This window comes from Motacilla alba, chromosome 11 (genome assembly GCF_015832195.1).
Source record: "Motacilla alba alba isolate MOTALB_02 chromosome 11, Motacilla_alba_V1.0_pri, whole genome shotgun sequence".
In the NCBI taxonomy this organism is placed as follows: domain Eukaryota; kingdom Metazoa; phylum Chordata; class Aves; order Passeriformes; family Motacillidae; genus Motacilla; species Motacilla alba.
The window spans coordinates 17025709-17043493 of NC_052026.1; the positions used below are offsets into that span (position 1 = coordinate 17025709).

A 17785-nucleotide genomic window follows, 5' to 3' on the forward strand; every position below is an offset into this window, starting at 1 on the left:
TGGGGGTTGGTTTCTGTTTTTGTAATGTTTGAAGGTGATAGAAGTGTGTTTGTGTTTAATCCTTAAATCCATGTTATACTTTCAAAGATTGTTTTCAGCAAGCTCATTTTCAGTTTTAGCTTAGCAGTGCAAAAGACAATGTTCAGTGTTACACCAAGTTCAGTTTGTGCTGCAGTAATAATTGCTTTAGACTAACTTTGAGGAATATGGGCAAAATAATAGGTGGAAGGTTGTTTTTTCTTTTTGATAACTATCAAGCTGCTGGGAAATTAAACATGTATCATGTTCCTTAGAGTTTCCAGCCATCCTATCCAAAACCCACTATCTGCTCTAAGAAATATGTTTTCAATTTTTTTCTCTAACAGCTTTTGCCACATCAATGTTTTCATATGTGGAATAATGACTTTGCCCCATGCAACCCCATGTGAAGGGTTTTAAATAAGTTTAAACAATTTTTAATTTATTTCCTTTTTAGAAAACCAGAGATCCATATTTTCATTCATCTAAATGCTTCACGAAGTCATTATGGCTGGAAAAGAGGATCAACCTGTTTATTTCATTAGGCAATAAATAACTAAAATGTTTGGTGTGAGCAGATCTTCAAAAAGGTTATTGTTGTAAGGCAGTTTAGGTTTCAGCAATTCCACACCTTGCAGCACAATCAGTGCAGAACTCTGACTTTCAATGTTTCTTCTTTATGCCTCTTTCAGTGGTACAGGAATGGCTCATTTGCATTACTCTGTACCCTGTAAAATGAATTTATTATGCAGCTTCTCTAAATAGGCTAACCAGTTGTAATCTCATTCCAGTGGTGTATGGGTTTCAACAAAACATGATTACTTCCTTCATAATGCCTAAAAATAAACAAAAAATAACCTTGGAGCCCAACCTGTCCTTTTGCTCGAGTCTAGTGTGTTAAATGGTGCTATTAATCATGATGGGTAGTTATTTACTTGTTAAATACTTGAGTAATTTAAAATATTACTTACTTTGTGCACAAGTAACTGCTCTTGGTCTCTGTTATTAATCATCAAAATACTTAATGAAGCGGGATGAGAGCCATTCCCTGGATTACAAAATCTGAACAATGTTCAGATACATCTGCATAGCTGAAAGTGGGAGTTGATCCTGCACTCTGAGCCTCGTGGGTACAAATCATTCTGAGCTGGGAGCTCTTTTGGATCCGTAGGCAGATCCTGAACCTCAGCTAAGAATCTGTATGGAGAGGGAAGGGGCTGGAAGATCTCTACTGTCTGTGGGCAGAGCTGGTCCCCATCTGGTCAGGAAGAGCATGGATTTAACAATGCATGAGGGTTTGCATCTGTGTTTATATTTCATAAAGATTAATCCTGGCTCTGTTTGCAGAAGATGCTTAACATTGTGGTAGGTAAATGGTGGTCACTCCTCCACTGATGTCAAATCTCTCAGCTCTCTGTGTGCTGGGTAATTTTAGAATGATTGTGAGCCACCAGCATGACAAGACTTCAAAAGGAATTTTAGGAAGCATTAGGCAACATGTTTTGGGCTTAAGAAAATATCTAGACTGTGGAGAATATTTATCTGGAATTCTTTATGTATTTTGCACAGGTGGAGCTTAAGGAGGCACAAAGAAATGTTACTGAGAGGGTCACAGGGATGTATCCAAATAGAAGGAGATGGAAAGAGTTTGGTTTGTCTAGCTCAATAAATGGAAGATTTAGAGGGGACAAAGGTTAATTTAGTTATGAGACAAGACTTGTACAGGAATAAATGGCTATAAATTGACCGTGAGCAAATTTATTCTGGAAGATATGAAACAACCATCAGAATAAGGGTCAGGAATTGTGAAATGTAGGAATTATTTCTGATCGGGATCAAGTGATCTGGCCAGCAGATCACTGCGCCTGCTTGTGACACCAGAGGTGGTTCCTGTGTGAGGGTTTCACAGAATCACAGGATTGGGTTTGGAAGAGACTTCTGGAGATCATCCAGACCAACCTTCCTGTCAAGATGGGTTACCTGGTTCAGGTGACACAGGAACATGTCCAGATGGGTTTGGAATACATCCAGGGCTTTCCTGGACTTCCCAAGTTTTTTTGTGTGCTGTCAAGTCAAGGGAAATCTAAGCTAGCTCAAGTTCTGAAGTATGGAAAATATGTTAGTAAAAATGAATAAAAAAGCTTATTTTAAGGTGCAGTTTCATGGCAGCTGCCCCAAGCTGGGGTGCAGACTGTGGGGGTGACTGTGGGGGTCTCACACCAGGCCCCGTTTTTCCAGTAGATCACCCTGTGGACACAAGATTGACAGAACTTTGTGGTGACTGGGCTCAGGGAGCAGATGGGAATGGGAGAGCGAGGAAAGTGATTGGGGTGATGGGATTGTCCCAGCTCTGCCCTGAAATAGATGCGGTAGTGCATCTATGCTTTGTGCTCCTGTACTTTGCAGGCCCATCTTATCCTTCTTCACCCTGAACAGTTTGGGCTCTGTGGTCACTTTGATCTCTGAACAGCCCCTGGGAGTAATAATAAATGAATAAATCATTTCTGAAGAAAATGATGGCGCCTCTTCCAGAGCTCCTCAACTTCAGAAGGCGAGGGGCTCTTTGAAACTCCCTGTTCTGACACCACCGCTGGCTAATGGCTCCTTGAACAACTTAATGAGATTCCCAGTGCCAAGAAAGATGCACACCTTTTACTGAATATGCAATAAAATTCCTATAATAAACATAGGTACATAAGGAAAGTGCCCATAAAAGGGAAGCTCCAGTGGTAGATAGTCTCACAAAAGAGTTTGTCACATTTTGTTTCCAGTTAATGGATGCCTACCGCAGTCACACAGCTTCAGTGACAGGAGAACTGAATTCATTTAAGCCAATAAAGTCATTCTAATTTGCATTTTCATAGCCCACTCTTCAGTACTCCGAGTGTGACTTTCCCTTTTAGGACAGAGCTGTGCAGTAAATGGATAGGTAGGCCCTTTAAAAGGATATTTATCATCCTTGAAGAATCTTAGTGCCAAATCTTAATAGCATTTCTTACAAAAATGACTAGAACTCTCTATCAGATATAGAGGTAGAGCTGTAGAGATAGGGAACAGTCTTTTTTTTAACTTCTTTCCTGATAGAAGAGCAGTTAAAGCCTGAAACAGTGGAAACTTCCCCCTAAAATGAAAATATTGCATTAAAAAATGCCCCAAAATCATAGCATTCTAGAAATCAAATAAATTTGAAAGAAGTGTGTTTAATTAATTTAGTCACATTCAGAGCTAAATAATTCAACATACCTTTATGTAAAGTTAAAATGCCTTTGTTAATTATGCCAATCAGAGGATAATTTATTCAGGCTTTTGAGGTTTTTTGTTTTTTTTTTTTGTTCTAGTTGATATTAAAAAACACAGATGACACAGAGAACTTCATGTCCAGTCTGTGTGTGTGATTTGATGAAATAATTGCCTTAGGACCTGCTGACACTCTAATTGGAGTCTGTGTAATGCAGAATCAGAACCTAACTTAGAGCTGCACTCTCTTTATTTTAAGTATCCCTCTGTTAATTTCATTTGAATAACTCCCTCATTTAAATCTGAGAGAAGACTTCAAATTCCATCATCTCCCTCTGACTGTGCGCTGTTTATCACTTATTTCCTTCTCTGATGGCCTCCTCATTATCCATTTTTGTGGGTCTGGTGTTGCAGCACCTGAACATGGAAAAGGTTTTAAGATTCAAAAATCTCAATCTGCATGATAAAAAATATTTTGTCATGAGCAATTTAATTCAGTGTTGGCAGTTCTCATTATTCTGATTACTTTTTTCTCTTCATTCTCAGCTCTAAGGATCACCATATTTCTTATGAAAATCTGAAGTTTTCATATGCAAAAAGCAAATTTCTGTTTCTCGTGTTTCCACAGAAAAACTCAGAAGCATAAATTTTCGATACCCACTTCCAAGTAAATGAGTCAAATATAAAAGAAGCCCCAAACCATACTTCAAAAGATAAAAAACCCCCAACCCTACCAGAGATGCCAAACAAAACAACCAGAACTAAAAACTTATTTCTCAGGATGTGACTCACAATTTTTGAACTCTTGAAAGTATTGCTCTTAGTAAAAATGAGCATGATTTCAATTTTAGCTCCTCCTTTTTGTGCTCTGTGTTGATTTGTTTGTATTCCAGATTACTCTCCTGAAGTCAAAGGTAGAATGTGGTCCTACGGAATATTTTCCTCTGAGAAGAGATTTGTTTACCTTTACTCTGTGCAGAATTCCTGTCTGGGCAGATGGCTTTCACAGGTGTCTGCACCATTCACATTTCTAATTAAGTAAAGCCTTACACAAGGATGAATTTCGCACCATAAGAATTTGTGTGAAATGCAATTAATATTCTGCAGTTTGTGTTTGTGTGCTAGGTGATCTCCTCAAGGTAGGGCTAATGAAGATATGAGGGTGTACACAGCAAAAGGTGAGAAAATTCATTTACAGAGTGAGGATGTGGCCAAACAAACTGCGCAAGTTGAAAAGAACATAAAGAATCTGGAATTCTTTAGAAAGACCTTTCTGAGATGACTTTCAGTCACCAGAAGAGGAGGTAGAAGGACCCTGTTATTTTGAGGTGTCGTGATACCCAAAGGTGCTTTAGCATCAGGGAGTTTATTAATTTTCTCTGCAGTACAGTATTAAATTGCTCTCCTTTTTTGCTTTCCAACCATATTCTGTGTGAGCAGCTTTGTGAGTGCAAATGTTGAGGTCAGCAAAGGTCACCAGCATGTGCGTGCTGGTTTATTAACTAAAAAAAAAAAGGTGTTTCTTAGGCTTGATATCTCACCAGGAGGACAGTTCCAGCACAGTGGCCAAACTAGCACAGGAGTTATCTGAACTATGACATTTCCTTACTCCAACTGGTAATAAATTCTGAAAGAAAAATTGTCATAATATTAAAACCGAGTCTGTGCTCTGTACGTTTCTGAAAAGCTGGAGGTTATGAAAAATGATTTTGCTTGTTGATGAACATGGGATCTGTAGGTCTGAGTAGTCACAACTCTGCTTTGCTTTTCAGACTTCTACCCTTTTAGATTTTCATGAGCAAATTGTTTGCTGTATAACTGTCATTTTTGTTCAAGAATTTGGCTTTTTTCTTGGGAGCAGGTGAAGGATCCTTTTGTACTAATTGCCCAGCACTTGACTAGCTGAGCGAACAGTATTTGTGTATTCAGAGTTCTACATATGACATTTAAATATTATTTACAGTATATTTAGCTGAAGTCTTCATTTAGGCACCTATCAGTCCACAAAACCTTTTATTATAGCCAAAATATGAAATCTACATAGCGTTTAAATTCAGAATGTATTCTGCTTTGAACAAGCCTTTTTGCCTTAAACATATATCTGCCTGACTTAAATTTTCAAGATGTTTTTAAAGACTGCTGTCCCCAGTGTGAAGAACGTTTACAGAAATTATTTTAATGAGATAGATATTTAGTTCAACAGAAGTTTCTTCATGAGAAAAATAAATTAAAAGAATTATTTTCTTTTTTAAATAAGATTCATTAAAAACTGTCCATGTGATGACAGATTTAACATTTTGTCTGACATGTAGAGAAGAAGAAAGTGCCTGGAATTGCACAAGTGGAATAAAATGTTCCATTTCACAGCAAGGCCAAGCTTGAGTCTTGTAATTATTTCAAAGGGAGTAAAGGTCATTTTCTATTTGCTGCATCTCTATTATGTGAGCCTTCTGTACCAGGCTTACAGAAGTTAACTCATGACCCATTTAGATTGCCCAGATTTCAAAGTCAACTTAGACTGTCACAAATCTGATAAAGTTGACATATTCCCATCTCTAAGTACTGCTATAGATGATGTCCAAAGAGGCTTTTTATTTATAGCTCTGTAAGACAAGAGTTCCAGCTTTAAGGCTTGAGTAGCTGGGAGATCAGAACATGATTTGCCTCTTACTTGCTGTGTTAATCCTTTAGGAGAAGAGCTGTTTGTAGATAAATTTCAGGATATATGGCTTGGACTGGTTTTCTGGTGGGGACTCATTATATAACTTTGCTTGCATCTTGAGATGGGAAGAGGTTTTCTTCTGCTGTGATTGCATTTTTATGCATATTCATCCAGGAACACTGAGTCAGAAAGACAGGTACTTTAAACCTGCACCTGTGCACACAGAAAATGTGTGCAGAAGATGCATGTGTGCCTTTCTTCCAGTGCATATGCCCATTGAAATGCATATAAGGCAGGTTTTTTTAACAATCAGTAATCAAGCTTTATGCACAATTTTCAGGGCAGGCTCTGAATACCTCAGTGCACATTTGCAGATATTTTATACTGGAAGACTGAAGGGGACACATCCAATTCTCAACCCCAAAATCTCCAGTAAAATCAATATATCAATGTCATTAAGAGAATGAGAGATTGGGGGCTGTGGTTTTAAACCTTTTTAAGAAAGGCAGGAATAGTGTGATGGTACCAAAATTAATAGCAGTCTAGTGTATTGCACTTTTCTTGGTGTATTACTTTAAATCTTTCTCTTCTTTCTTGGTTAGTCCTTCCAAAGGACCAACGTGGAGCAGGACAGGATGGAAGGCAAAGGTGTCCATCTGTTGTGTTTGCCTTCCACCAGATTAATTAACATGAAATATTCTCACTGTTCCTTGCAGTCTGCTGGCACTTCTGGCCAAGCTTTTATAGCAATGGTCTGACATGAAACAAATGATCCAGCAGTTGGTTCCCATAAGAACAACTAATGCGGAGCAGGTGGGGCATTGCTGCCTTTGGATTTTGTAAATGGGATCACACTGGACTTTAAAGGAGTGGGAAATGCAAGAAGGGAGACAGGAGGTCATGTATCACTGTGATTTAGCAAATGGATTGTGAGCGGTGGGGAGTAGGGAAACATGCAGCTGTTAAAATATTGCAGGACATCTCTTCAGGATCAGGATCAGCAGATTTGGATGATAAAGGAGTGGAGGTGGGGCTGAGAGATGCTGCTGGTGCATTGGGAGAAGTGAGAGTGCTGTTGTCACCTGAGCTGGTGAAGGAGAAAAGAACCCTCAGCATTCACTGGTGTGGTACTGGGGAGAAATTGTCTTCACTTTACCCCTGAAGAACTTTATTTCCAAAACCGTAATTTTGTGTTGAGGATGTTTTGAGTAAATAGACCCATTGTGCAGAGCCACTTGAATTTAGGAGCAAATGTCTTTCAGAACCCCTGTGTATGTTTTGTTCTTGGTCACCACACGCGCCCTCTCTAGCTGATTGTGCCGGGGCTGCCTGACAAGCAGCAGATTGCCCATAACAATTTTGAGATCAGAGTGGTCAGTGCACCACCTGAAAGTCAGGCTTTGTAAAACACCTTTAGATGTTCTAAAGCAGAAAGTACTTCTGAAAATGTACTTACACATATATGGGTTGGAAAATATGATTTGGCTTTTCCTGCTCTTAACCTTGCCTCCTTTTGCCTCTCTCTTTAGCCTTTTAAACTTTTTAGTAATTTCTTTTTCTTGCTGCTTCTTTCTTGACCATTCTTACCTCCATGCTCTCATTTAACAGCTGCCAAGAAAAATAGTCCTTCAGGTTGCTTTCTCTATTCAGGGATAAAATGCTTCAGAGTCCAAGATTAGAACTGTACCTATTCCCAAGCAATTTTATTTAGCTTGTAAGCTTCCTCCTTTGATGTTCCTGTGGTGACACAGAGCTTGGGTGACCATGTACTGACAGTGACACAAACTGTATTCAACTGGAACCTTCAGATCCACCTCCTCTGAGATGTACACTTTTCTTTTTCAGTCCTCCCTTGGTGTAAACAAGCTTTTGATTGCAGGGAGAATGAACAAACTGTGGCTTAGAGGGAAAGAAAAGAAGTAGTTTATGCTTGCTAGCAAAGAATTTATTTTAGAAATGAAACTTCTGTATGTGAGATTTTACCCTTGAATACAGAATTTCTTCTGCAACTTGGTGATCAGCTTTGAGACAGATTTGCAGCTCTTATTTTATCACTTTTTATATTTATTTGCATGTGCTTAATTTCAGCATATATTTAGGTCCAGCTGTATGCCTGAATAAATCTGATTCTTAGGACTATTCTCACACCTTATGTTTTTATGGACCAGTAACATTCTTTATTGATATTCTGAACTGAAATTCACCTTGAAAGCTACTATTTTGTAATTTCAATGCCAGCCCATATATATAAAAGCAAAAACCTTAAAAAAAATTGTTTTGCAAGGGGAAGTGTGATGTGATGGATATTTTGTTTTATGAGTATGGACCCCAATGTTTTGTTTTATGAGCACTGAGCCTAAACCCGCTATAGTTCCCAGAAGCCAACATGATGGATGAAGGAGTAGATGTTAAAAGTCTATTTCTGTTTTTTTTTTCCCTCAGGTTCTGTTGCTTGCATGTGCAGAAGATTTAGAATGTGTCCCTGGATTCCAGCAGAAGGTTTTTTATATAGAAAAGCCATTTAAATTCACAGAGGACCAGCTGGTTCTGAACCGTATGTTGTTTTCATATATTACTATTGTGCAAAAATCAGAATTGTTTATGTATTCATTTCATTCCTGCCATTTATCAGAAAGCTTTTTTTTTGTTTTGTACGTAAGATTTTGGATATTGCCATGATTCAGTCTGAGTTCCCCTGTATTAATCCTATGTCTCTACAGACTTTACTCTCTTTCATCTATTAGAAATGGCAAAATACAATATATAATCTTTCAGGGCTATGTGAATATTGTGAAAACCTAGAATCAGCCACTTCTTAAAAATTAAATTTACTCTGAATTTTTTTTATAATCTTACCTATGAGCTTGAAATCAGGACTTGCCCATCAACATCTCTATTAAATTACCTCTGCAACTTATATTTAGAAGTTAGTATTTTGAAAGCATTCATAGCTGATACAAGTCCAAGTCTTTACATGAAATTCAGAGGGTGGAAGAAGTTTGGGATCATCAATGATAGCAAAGTGTCACACAACTGGAATATTCAGTATATTTCCACTGAGCAGGTGTCACACTATAAAACCCAAGCTGGCACTGTACACCCAAAGCATTAAACTGAAGGAGATTTAACAGCTTTCCAGTTCTGGTGTTAGTTCATTCCAATACTCCAGGGTTACAAATTGCTTATTCCATTCTGGGGCTTTGGGATTTCAGCCCTGTCTCACAAAAGTTGTGCCTTATGCAGTGGCCGATGTCTTTAAAGACTGAAAAAAGGATTTAAGTGCTGCCATTTTCATAACTTCCAAACACACCTGCATTTTTACATGTGATATTTATTGCTAATGATTTCTTTGTTGTGCTTGGCTGCTGGTGCTGAAGCAGGAGTTCTGGGTGTCCAGCATTGGGCAGTAGTGCTTGGCTCCTGTGTGCAGTATCTGGATCCTACAATGGGATGCATCCCATAGCTTGTTGGAACCAAGAAATGCAAACCAATATTACTCACCAAATGCACACATTTCCCAACTCAGCTCCTTCCAGATGTCACTGCTACACACTGATGTATTTTCACTTCAGATGAGGGTGTAATCTGTGCACATTCACTTTAAAATAGCATTAACTTCTCAAAACTAAATGTCAGAATTAGTTGCCAAAGTCTATTGAAAACACTCTCTTAAACTTAAGTCATTCAGCCTTTGGAGGTACTAAAATAAACCCCTAGGATAACGTTTTTAGTCTCAGCATTTTGATACGTTGCTTAGTCTGAGCTGCTTTTTCACAGGATCTTGAGATCATGAGTAGTAATACTAGTCAGAGATGTGAGATTGTTGTTCAGCTTGGAAAAGAGGTTTCAAACTTCTTACTTCTGAACAAAATTTTGTTTTCTCTGGAATTCTTATTTTGGAGTTGTCAAACACATTATTCCTACATGACTAGAAGCTGAAATTCTTAGAATATAATAGATTTAATAAGCAAGCGGATTTGAAGATGTATTAAAAGAAGCAATATGGATAAACTAGTGCTAAATTAAAAACAAAAAAAAATTGTTGGATGCTTTTTCTGCTTCAGAATTTTGAGGCTGTAGTGTGTCTGGCCAGATCTCCTGCTGATTTGGAGAGGATCACCCCAAGGATGGGTTGGTTTGGCCAAACTGACTGGACTGCTCTGTGCTGACCCAGCCATTTGAGGTGGCGTAAAATGAGCACAATAATTAAGATGCCATCATTAGTGAGAGGAGGAGGGAAGAGCAGGAAGAGACTCAGAAGTGCCTGAGAACAATCTCTGGAATTAAATTATTTTAATAAGCAGACAGTAAATTGGTCTAATGTGCAGTGTTGGACAGAGGCAGACTGTCGACGTGTGATCCTGGTTAATTCAATCACCCACAAACAGGGTGTCCTTCATGCAGCACCATTAAATCTCAGCACAGTTCCTTCCTTTTAGCTGTCAACAGAATTGATAATTTTAATTGTCTGTTTGAATACACTTTGCATGCTCTTGCATCTTTTTATGCCCATTACCAAGAGCAGTGTAATTTAGCAGTTGCATTGCAATGTGAGGCTTACCAGGGCTGTGTAAATTAATAGAGCAAATATGTAAACCAGGCCTATAGCAGTGATTGTTTTTGTAGTCCTCAATAAGCGCCAAGGAGCTCCTTAATTCTTTTCTGAAGTGCAATAATACAGTCTTTTTCTTTTTTTTTTCTTTTTCAATTTAAACAGAAACCTACTGTAGGTTTCATTGCTAGCATCTCCCTTGTAATTAAATATAGGTTGTACCTGGTTCTTCTGTATTTATTACTTCTACCTATGGCAGTGTTAATTATATTTTACATTTACTGATGGGAAGAATGAAGAGCAGACCATACTGAGGGTACAGAATTTTCTCTTATTTCTTGTTGTGATTTGTAGCAATTTTTATTAAAGCCTACTTATAAGCTGGCCATAACAAGTCCAGCTGTGTGTGAATATTCTCCTTCCTATTAGTTTCACTGGTATTCAGTTACTATTAGTTTTTCTGTCATTGTGCTTAGGCTGAACTGGCTTTTTAGTTCTTATTTATTTATTTGCTTTTGCATCTCATTGAGTAGTAACCTCCAGACTTTGACCATTTCTTTGTCCCTGTTTGGTCATTATTTTTTTCCCCTCAGATCCCTTCAGATCTCCTTATAACTTGTGTTTTCTATAACCATAAACAAAATAAGACATTGCTCTTTTACTTTTGGTCTGCCTAATGTTTTCCTCTGTGTGTAGAACCAGATGTTCCCCTGATGTAGTGGGAAAAGATCCATGGAGTCGCTTTCTGGAAATAGTAATTATATCCACATAATTATTATTCTAACAAACAGTTATGTCACTGTTTTTTCCTTCCTTATAGCCTTTTTTTGTTGTTTGTTTTTACTTTACACCGAGGACCATCTTTGCAATCCAATGGAGATCATCAAGATTTCCACATTCTTGATGAAGTGCTAATTGACAGCATTTAATTACAGGTTTCACACCTGTCAGAAGCACTTGTGGCCACGAAATGCCTGTCCCTGCCAAGGCTGGCAGGTCACTGGCAGTGACAGGGCTCTGTCACGCTGGGCTGAGGGGAAGTTCCTAATCAGACTCAACAAACGGGGGAATGTAATTGTGTTACATTAATCACGTTTATACTTAACACACATCGGGCTTGGCTTTTGGGGGTATTTTTAATTGACAATGAATCAAATAGTGCACTTGAATAATGGAGGCAATTAACATAAAGCACGAGGTGATGCATTGTGCATGCTAAACTGGGGAAGGCATTGCCAGTGCTTTAAATGTCAAAACAAAGGAAGTTTTGACCCTTACTTGAAAAGCTCTAATTTGGATGTTAATTAATGGCTGACCTCTTGTGTCTCTTACGTGATAGATTGCCTGTTCAGAGCCCGGGCTGCTTCAAGATCAAGGTTTTGTCTGTCTGCATTTGGGCACTTTTTGTTCTGTGGATTTTAACAAAGAGCTTTTCTATTCAACCATATCAAAATCCTTGCTTACTCATATGATGTGAAAGATCTTAGTGTACTTATTAATGCTTAAAAGGAGGTTTTCAATTGTCTGGCAAAGCTGTGGCCTCCAACAAGATTTGCTTTGTTCAAACCAAATAAAGCCTGTGGAAAGATCAGAGAAGACCGTTTCTCCTCCTACAGCCTTGTGTGCACACAGATCATGGCCCTGGTCGTGCCCACATCCAAATATTTCCTGTTGATTCTGAGCTGACGCCATGTGAGAGCTGTGATTTATCACATCCACCCTTCCCACTGATTCCATGCCAGTTGCCTGCACAGATGGCCTCTTCCTGTGCCTGTTCCATGCTACCAAAAGTGGTGCTGTTCCTCTCCAGCTCATTCTGATCCTGGAGTTATCCCACCCACTTCGTTCATCTCCCCTTCTTCCTTCTCCCCACACCCTGCACAGAGCCAGCCTCGTTCAGCCCCCTGTGGTTTGCCAAAGCCTCTGCAGGGCTCTGACACAGGGTTTGGATGTGACTGTTAACTCCTCATGCTGAATATTGCAGGGTTTGGGTAATTGGGATTGCACATGGTAGTTGTAGCTCGCAAAAGAACGTGTTCAAGCAAGGTAAGATTTTACGCTTAGCAATTTCTTGCAGGGAAAACTGTCTGAGCTTCTGGGTAATAGTGAGATAACTGTGGATTTTCCACCTATTCAGTGTGTCCTTGCTGAAACAGTGTTGTGGCTTTTCAAAATGAAGAAGTTTTTAATGCATTTTGAGTTTTACAAACATCTTCAATTTTCTTTCAATTCACATAAATTGTTCACTGCGTTAAGAACGTGCTTCAGAAGATGTTGAAAAATGACTTGGTTCCCATTCCTTGGCATAAGGGAACAGGTTCAGTGGAAAGGCATCTCAACTTTCCTACCCAGATAGGGAAGTGCTTGTTATATCCTAAAATATATATCTTAATGGGCTCATATGCACGGATAGAATTTGAATACTAGAGCTTCAGTCTGACACGTGGGTACATGGTTAAGACAAGGCACCTGGAATTCTTATTCCATGTGGACAGAAATATTGGTCAGGATTTGAAGCAACACATCCTAAGCACACTATTCATATTTAAATGGTCATAGGAAGCAAAACTCATGTAAGTAAAGTTCCAGGAAATACCTGTGGCTCTGTGCAAAATGGTTGCAAAGCTGTGGAAGTTTCAAAGTGGGAGGCTGGGAGCTTTACTGCATGCTTGTGGAGGCATGATCCCTTTGCACCTAAATACCTGATGCATTGCCTTTTAATTGAAGTTTGATGCTGAACTCCTACACAGAGGGAGAATATTTTCTGGTAATACATATTGTAACTGAATAATACAAAATATCTCAAATGTGCCTCTGAATAGATACATGCAGATCGGTGTTGCAGCACAATAATATCACATCATCTGTTTAACTGCTTTCACACATGATTGAAACAGAACAAAATAGGAGAGAATAGTTGTTGAGTGCCAGGTGGTCAGACAATTCCCTCCCAAAAGCTTCCAGGACTCAAGGGGGAAGGAATCAAAAATAGACTGTTTGATTTTTATGTACGTACATTAAATTGAACTTGTGTTTGCAAAGGTAGGACATTACACTGAGAAGAGTGAAAGAATTATTTAGACTCTGAAAAACATCTTCAGGGCTGAATCAAAACCCTGCAGGGGTGCAGCTCTTGTGGAATAACAGAGGGAAAGGCATATGTGTTGATGAAACCTCCTCCTTGCATTTTAATTCCAGGTTGGAGGAAGTGAGGATCTAAACCCAAAGTTTCTTGTCTGTTTTGTTGAAAAAAGCCAACCAATCCTGTTTAAAAAACAAACTAAAACAAGTAAACCCACATGAAAAGTGGGTGAGGATCTTTGCAGTGACAGTGAATGCTCTGTTAGCAGCTTGGTCTGGATTTAGGAAGATAAAAGTAGCAGATTATTTGGTTTGAGATTTAATTTGTTTCTGGAGACTTTCCAAAAACCATAATGTTTCACAGCTAATACTTTTTTGAAATACGTGTGGGCTTTGGTTGGCTGAAACACGCCAGCTGTTCTCCTAATAATCTAAATCAATGGCCAACTGCTCGGTATTAGCAGGTTGGGTCTCTTGCTCAGTGCAGTGCAAACCTTGTATTAATAATGTCCCCAGGTGCTTCAGTGGAAGACTTCTCTGCTCATTTCCACTTGGCAATTTCAGAACAAAAAAAAATCAAATTAACCAAGCTATTACTCCTGAACTGATTACCCACGCAGACCACGAGGCAGCTCCTTCTCTGCAGGTGTAGAAATATGTTGGAAGGCCAAAATCTCTTTTAGGAAAATGTAGGTGGCTTAGCTTAGGCCAACTCCATCAGCACATAATCTGACACTGATTGTTTATGGCTGGCAATGTTTTAACAGAGTCATCTTGCTGAGGAAATGAGAGGTAGAGAGGTGAAATTTCTGGTTGGAGGTTAGAGCTGGGGTCACTCTGGAGAGGATCCAGCACCAGCACAGCTTTGTCAGGAGCAAACTTTGTCCATATGGGACAAAGAGATGCAAATCACCCCATACTGAGACATTAATGCCTTTCTGTGGAATGTTCTGTGGAACATTTCTTGGTATTTTCACAGACTGCCTTTCTGACAGGACTTTTAATTTGAGGATCTTAGCAAAGCACCATTCAAAAGAATCATGGCTAGCTAACCTTTTCCATTACATTTCAAAGTGCAGTGTGGACATTTAGCGAGAATTAATGGGAGTATGTGAGGTTAAATCTTCCTTTAAACATAGAATCTCATTTAAGTTAATGATATCTTAAAGCATGCAAGTATTCTTGAAAATAATTGTAGATGTAGTTCACAATTAATTCTGAGCTTTCAGGATTTCTCTCTGTTAATCCAAATCAAATTATAACTTTTCTAATGTAATTATGATCATGGCTCAACTTGCAGTTTTTCTTTCCCTTTGCTTATTTAAATCACTCCTTTTCAGACAGAGCAGTCTGCTTGCTTTAATGGACACATCTCCTTTTCATACAGCTTTCCTGTGCCATGTCATTTCTCAGTCTTGCCTTGAGAAAAAGTACCACTGTCTATAAACTCAGGAAGTCTTTCAGAAATTTCTTAGATTGGGGGATTTTTCTAGCTGGAGGCTAAAGCTCTGATTTTGTTTTATGCCTCTGTTCAGCCTATCCACCTGAATTTTTTCCTCTAGAGAAGGGAAAGAAAAAGTAACTTTTAATGGATTGATTCTGAAAACTCTGGTCTATCTGGAATGACTTTGTGAATATTTGTATGCCTTGTACCTACCTATTGCTTCTGGGGCAGACAAGTGAACCTGTAGATAGGGGAGTAAGTGCATGTCATACTCTGTGATGTGAATATTAACTAAAATGTTTGTCTTGTATTTTTCAAATCCCTGAAAAAATATCAGCCCAGGCAAAGGTAGGATTTGCTCAAATAGGAACCCCTGCCTGTAAGGGATTATCTTCAACAAAATTCGAAATTCCTTTGCCAAGGAATTCCTTTAAAACAAATTAAAATAAAACTAGGATCCTTGGGAAGACCTAAAAGATTCCTGTAGTGATCTGGGATGTTGCCTTTTAGACAAGAATTCCACTTACAATACTCACTTTGATTTGTTTACTTTCTTTAAAAAAAGAAAAGCAATAAAAAACCCAGTGCAACCTTCGTCTCTCAGCTGTGGAGAGAACTGAAGCAGAACTGAGGGGCCTTTAATAAGGCAGCAAAACGGAGGCACTGCTGGAGCAGCTTTACAGGTAGTCAATAGCAGAAGAGAAATTCCTCCCTGTATCTGGAGCCAGCACTGGTAAATCTCTGACACTTTGAAACACTTGCTGGCAAGTACCAGAACCTAAAAGCAGGTTAGACTGAAGTAAGTGATAATCTCCTTGATGCACAGGACCATTCTGCTGCCAGGGAGTCAGGTTTGTTTTACTGAAGAGCAGATTGTGAATCTTCTCTCCCTTATCAGCAGTGTTGTGAGAGCTCTGGCTGGATCTGGCTTTATGTATAAACTGCATTGTCTTGCCTTGGACTTCTTCTAAAATAGGGTAAAGCAAGGTTGTAGGAAATGGGTGCATTTTTATTTTGATTGTATTCTATAATTAAATATATTATTCTCTAGTAACCACACTGATAGGAAACATTGTTTATGTTAATGCATTAAGGCACGTGGGTTTTGTTTACCTTCTTTTGTGTGGCAGTGAAACAGAGGAAACACAAAATGTTCTCTGGTCTGCTAAAAACCCAAATTGCCTGGTTACAAGTAGGACCCCTGCAGTCTTTATTTAGCTGGAATTTTAATTACAGTGCCAGCTCTCAACACTTACAATAAAACAGTAGGGAGACAACTATAATTTGACCTTTATAAAACATTAACACCAACCTATACAAAAACATAACTTCAGCTTAAAAGAATACAGTGGGAAGCAGAACTCAAGAAATTATGAAAACAGTGTACTTATGTTATTTTAACTTTTGGAAAAAGCACAGCAATGTGCTTGTGTGGACAGCAAATATGTGTGATATTGGTGTGAGCCATCTCATGGTCCTTGTGCAGAAATGCTGCATTGTTGGCAGAGGAACTTTCTCATGTTTTTCATGTCTTGGGGGAATCAGTGTTGCTGCGAGGCTTGGGGTAAAGGATGCTGCCCAAACCCCACAGGAAATGCTGATGGATAAAATCCAGATTTCTTTCCCCAGAAAAGCCAATTCAGGAAACTTCAGGTGGCCACCCATCCCCTCTGAATCTTTTCTTTGCTGAAGTGTTTGTGACAGTCCCTGTGGTGAGCTGCACCAAGGGCTCCTTTCTCCCGTTGAAGGTCAGAGCAGAGTGAGGTGAGGAAGAGGAGGAATGGAGCAGGCCAGTCTGTGCCTGTGTTGGATGGGAATGTCAATGCAGCTCCTAATTTATCACTTTTTCAAATCAATTTGCATGTGCTTAATTTCAGCACATATAGAGATCTAGCTGTATTCAGCGAGGCCTGAATAAATCTGATTCTTAGGACTATTCTCACACCTTATGTTTTTATGGACCAGTAACATTCTTTATTGATATTCTGAACTGAAATTCACCTTGAAAGCTACTATTTTGTTATTTCAATGCCAGCCCATATATATAAAAGCAAAAACCTTACATAAAAATTGTTTTCAGCACTGCTGAAAGAGGCAGCAGGACTGGTTCCAAGGTGTAGAAACACCAGAAATGGTCACAAACCCAAATGCCATACTCTCTGAGGTGAATATTAACTATTAATTTTTGTTTAATTCTGGCTGAAATAGTCCCTGAGTTGTGGTGTGGCAGCTCACAGTATTTTCTAGTTCTGTCATCACTCACAGATGATGAATAGTGTGCCCCAGGTCTCCTTGTTGTTAATTTAATATATAATAAGCATAGTTAATAAATGCCACCTTTGCTTTTCTTATGAAATGGACTTGAAGCTGTAAACACAAGGATACTTTAAATGTCCCATGATGAAAGGAAAATTTGAAGATGTCTGAATGCCAAGGTTACAGGTTGCATTCGTGTGACCTGAAACATTTTTCTTTTGCTGTTTGCTGACAGGTGAAGCACCAGTTGCTAAAATCTCTTCTTCCCTAACTGTTGATGTGATGTTTCAGACTGTGTTATATCTGTGTTCAAGGGGGATGCTGCATAGACACAAAAATAATGGGGGGTAGGAAGGCAGTTACTCAATATTGTGGTCAAGAATTTTCTAGGAGTTCATTTTGGCTGAATGAAAAACCACAAGCTCAGCTGCCTATGATTTGGTGTTTGGCTGTCCAGTTACCATTGCTCTGGTTTTTGGGAATCTTTTTGGTGTTTTCAATCAAGGCTCTTCTAGCTGGAATTTTTATTCGTCCT

The 17785-nt window shown here is 38.8% G+C and overlaps 1 protein-coding gene across 2 annotated transcripts in view; it reads left to right on the forward strand.

Moving 5' to 3' along the window:
• The window catches only part of CDH13 (cadherin 13), a 442930-nt gene that overhangs the window by 78400 nt on the left and 346745 nt on the right, over positions 1-17785 (forward strand). For both annotated transcript variants that reach the window (XM_038147938.1, XM_038147939.1), the window contains exon 2: positions 8360-8471. In XM_038147938.1, coding sequence (XP_038003866.1) covers positions 8360-8471 — 112 coding nt within the window. The remainder of the gene's footprint in view (positions 1-8359; positions 8472-17785) is intronic.